This window comes from Nicotiana tomentosiformis, chromosome 12, assembly GCF_000390325.3.
Source record: "Nicotiana tomentosiformis chromosome 12, ASM39032v3, whole genome shotgun sequence".
Taxonomy (NCBI): Eukaryota; Viridiplantae; Streptophyta; class Magnoliopsida; order Solanales; family Solanaceae; genus Nicotiana; species Nicotiana tomentosiformis.
Window position 1 is genome coordinate 82,407,883 of NC_090823.1, and position 3,831 is coordinate 82,411,713.

The window sequence follows — 3,831 nt, forward strand, 5'->3', positions numbered from 1 at the left end:
ATAACTAAGGGGCTACTTGGACATTTAAGAATGATACCCTTCATTGTTGTTCTATATCGTGCATAGAGCAGAACATGAGGTTATTTTCCCCTAACTCGTGCATTGTTCTAACTTTCAGTAAATGGCACCTAAGAAGAGAGTGAGAATTGGCCAAGAAGCCAATGCCACACCAGGAGTGGCTGTTGATCCCTTATTTGATAATGCGGGTGAGGGTAATCCCCTACTATCACATTGGCTGATTCGTCTATTCCAGAATAGACTACCCCAGTTCCTACACCCGCGGCGGGTGCCACAATCCCTCCCATCGATATACATGTTCCACCTCCAGCCCCAGCTCTAGGTCCCGGTATTTCTGATGGGGATCTTAGGGGAGCTATTTAGATGCTGACTCAGTTAGTAGCTTCTCAAGCCCAGAGGTCAAATGTTTCACCCACCTTATTTAGCTTGCAAGAGGATTCTTCTGGTTCCAGGGTAAATAGGTTCCTTCAGTTAGACCCTCCAGTGTTCACAGGTACTGATCCCGGGGAAGACCCTCAGGATTTCATTGATGAGATGCATAAGACTCTCTGAGTTATGCGTGCTACTGAAGTAGAGAGAGTAGAGTTGGCCTCTTATCATCTGAAAGGGGTGGCATATTCCTGGTTTGAGATGTGGGAAGATTCCCGTGAGGAGGAGAGCCCTCCGGCGAGATGGAGTGAGTTCGCGAATGCCTTCATAGACCATTTCTTGCATGCCGAGACTAAGGAAGACTGTGCTGTGGAGTTTGAGACCCTTAAACAGGGTAGTAGGAATGTGTGGGAGTATCACATGGAGTTTGTGCGCCTGTCGAAGTATGCTATTCTTATGATGCCGACTATGGAGGTAAGAGTGCGTCGATTTGTGCAGGGCCTTAGCCCTTTGGTTATTAATGAGGCTGCCACAACTGCTCTAAATTCTGACATGAACTATGGAAGGATGGTTTCATTTGCCCAAGCTACGGAGGCTCGAAAGTTAAAGCTTAAGATGGAATGGGAAATTAGTAGTAGGGCCCGATCAACGGGTAACCTTGGGGATTCATTCAGAGGTGGGAGATCAGCTCTTCGGGGAGGATCATCAGGGCCATCCCAGTCCTATGCTCAGTCTTCAGCTAGTTCCCCGCCATCAGGGCATGACCAACAGTAGGGGGTCGCTTTAGGCCCGGTCAGGGCAACAGGGGGTCCCACCATTAGGGCCGATCAGGAGGGAGATTCCAGTAGTAGCAGAGGGCCCCATGCCCTAAGTGTGGTAGGATACATTCGGGAGTCTGCTACCTGGACATGACAGTATGTTACGGATGCGGAGTGAGAGGCCATATTCAGAGGAAGTGTCGTGCATCCCGTCAGGGTGCAGGCAGGGGCACAGCTCAGTCATCCAGTCCTACAACTGCCATATCTTCAGCACACCCTCCAGTTCGAGGCTCTTCAGTACCCATTTTGCGTGGTACAGCTAGGGGTGGTGCACAGAGTCTAGGAGGACCCAGCCGATTCTATGCTATGAGTGGTCGATAGAGTGCAAAGGCTTCCCTAGATGTCGTCACAGGTATATTGACTGTTCAATCTCATGATGTGTATGCCCTTATTGATCCCGGATCTTCTTTGTCCTATGTTACTCCTTATGTTTCTACGAGCTTTGGGATAGAACCGGAACAGCTTCATGAGCCGTTCTCTGTATCTACTCCGGTTGGCGAGTCTATTATGGCCGCCCGAATTTATAGGGATTGTGTTGTCACGGTGCGTGGTCGGGATACCATGGCCGATCTTATTGAACTAGGGATGATTGATTTTGATGTAATAATGGGGATGGATTGGCTCTATTCATGTTTTGCCAAACTTGACTGTTAGACCAGAATTATGAGGCTTGAGTTTCCTAACGAGCCAAGTGTTGAGTGGGAGGGGAATAATGTTATGCCGAAAGGTAGGTTTATATCTTACCTTAAGGCCACAAAGATGATCAGTAAGAGGTATATTTATCATTTGGTTCGAGTGACGGACACCACTGCTGAGGTGCCTACCCTTGAATTTGTACCAATTGTGACTGATTTCCCCGATGTCTTTCCGGATGAGTTCCCTGGAATACCTCCAGACAGGGAGATTGATTTTGGGATTGATATGATGCCAGGCACGCAGCCTATATCCATTCCACCTTATAGAATGGCACCGACACAATTAAAAGAGCTAAAGGAACAACTGAGGGATTTGCTAGAGAAAGGTTTCATTCGACCGAGTGTGTCGCCTTGGGGCGCACCGGTTCTGTTTGTCAGAAAGAAAGATGGATCGTTGTGGATGTGTGTTGATTACCGACAACTCAACATAGTCACAATCAAAAACAAATACCCATTGCCTAGAATAGATGATTTCTTTGACCAATTACAAGGTGCTAAGTTCTTCTCCAAAATTGATTTGTGGTTCGGGTACCATCAATTGAAGGTAAGGGAGTAGGATATTCCGAAAACAGCTTTCAAAACCCGGTATGGCTACTTTGAATTTTTGGTAATGTCTTTCGGGCTAACAAATGCCTCGACAACTTTCATGGATCTTATGAATCGAGTCTTCAAGCTGTTTCTCGACTCCTTTGTGATAGTATTCATTGACGACATCCTTGTGTATTCACGAAGTTGAGAGGATCACACCGACCACCTCAGGGCAGTTCTGCAAAGTCTTCATCAACACCAATTGTATGCAAAGTTCTCGAAATGTGATTTGTGGCTTGAATCTGTTACATTCCTGGGTCATGTCGTTTCTGGAGAAGAAATTAAGGTTGATCCTCAAAAGATTTAAGCGGTGAAGGATTGGCCTAGACCTACTACTCCAACAAAGATTCACAGTTTCTTAGGGTTGGCCGGGTATTATAGGAGGTTCGTGGAGGGGTTCTCCACTCTTGACTCACCATTGACTAAGTTGATGCAGAAGGCGGTAAAGTTCAGTGGTCCGATACTTGTGAAAGGAACTTCCAAGAATTGAAATCAAGATTGACTTTGGCACTGGCATTGACCCTGCCAGAGGGTACCGAGGGGTTTGTGGTGTATTGCGATGCTTCAAGGATCGGTCTTGGGTGTGTATTAATGCAACATGGTAAGGTCATAGCATATGCTTCAAGACAACTTAAGAATCATGAAAAGAACTATCCAACTCATGACTTAGAGCTTGCGGCGGTGGTTTTTGCATTAAAAATTTGGCGTCATTATTTGTATGAAGTCCATGTAGATGTATTCACGGACCACAAAAGTCTTCAATACATTTTCAAGCAGAAGGAATTGAACTTAAGGCAGAGAAGGTGGCTTGATTTGCTCAAAGATTATGACATCGACATTTTGTATCATCCGGGGAAAGCTAATGTGGTGGCAGATGCTCTTAGTTGGAAATCTATGGATAGTTTGGCTCACTTGGAGGCATGTAAAAGGCCCTTGGCCCGGGAGGTTCAACAGTTGGTCAGTTTAGGAGTTCGTCTTACGGACTCTAACGAAGGGGGAGTGATTGTGCGGAATAGGGCGGAATCATCGCTTGTGACGGAGGTCAAGGAGAAGCAATACAATGATCCAGTATTGATACAGCTGAAAGAAGGGATTCATAAACATAAGACTACGACTTTTTATCTTGGCATGGATGACGGTACATTACGGTACCAAGGATGACTATGTGTTCCAAACGTAGATGGTCTTCAGGAATGGATCATGGAAGAAGATCATACTTCTAGATATTCCGTGCACCCAGGATCTACGAAAATGTATCATGACCTTAAGGAAGTTTACTGGTGGAATGACATGAAGAGGGGTGTGGCAGACTTTGTGGCAAAATGTTCAAACTGTCAACAGGT

General features: G+C 45.9%; 1 protein-coding gene across 1 annotated transcript; it reads left to right on the forward strand.

The window, feature by feature from the left end:
- The first annotated feature begins 573 nt into the window (after positions 1 to 573).
- LOC138902946 (uncharacterized) lies at positions 574 to 1,161 on the forward strand. Its single transcript, XM_070190849.1, has one exon. It carries the CDS (start codon positions 574 to 576, stop codon positions 1,159 to 1,161), a length of 588 nt encoding a protein of 195 aa, XP_070046950.1.
- The last annotated feature ends 2,670 nt before the right edge of the window (positions 1,162 to 3,831 follow it).

Excerpts from the sequence above, each read along its gene's own strand:
- LOC138902946 (XM_070190849.1), top strand. The coding sequence starts at position 574 with ATGCGTGCTACTGAAGTAGAGAGAGTAGAGTTGGCCTCTTATCATCTG.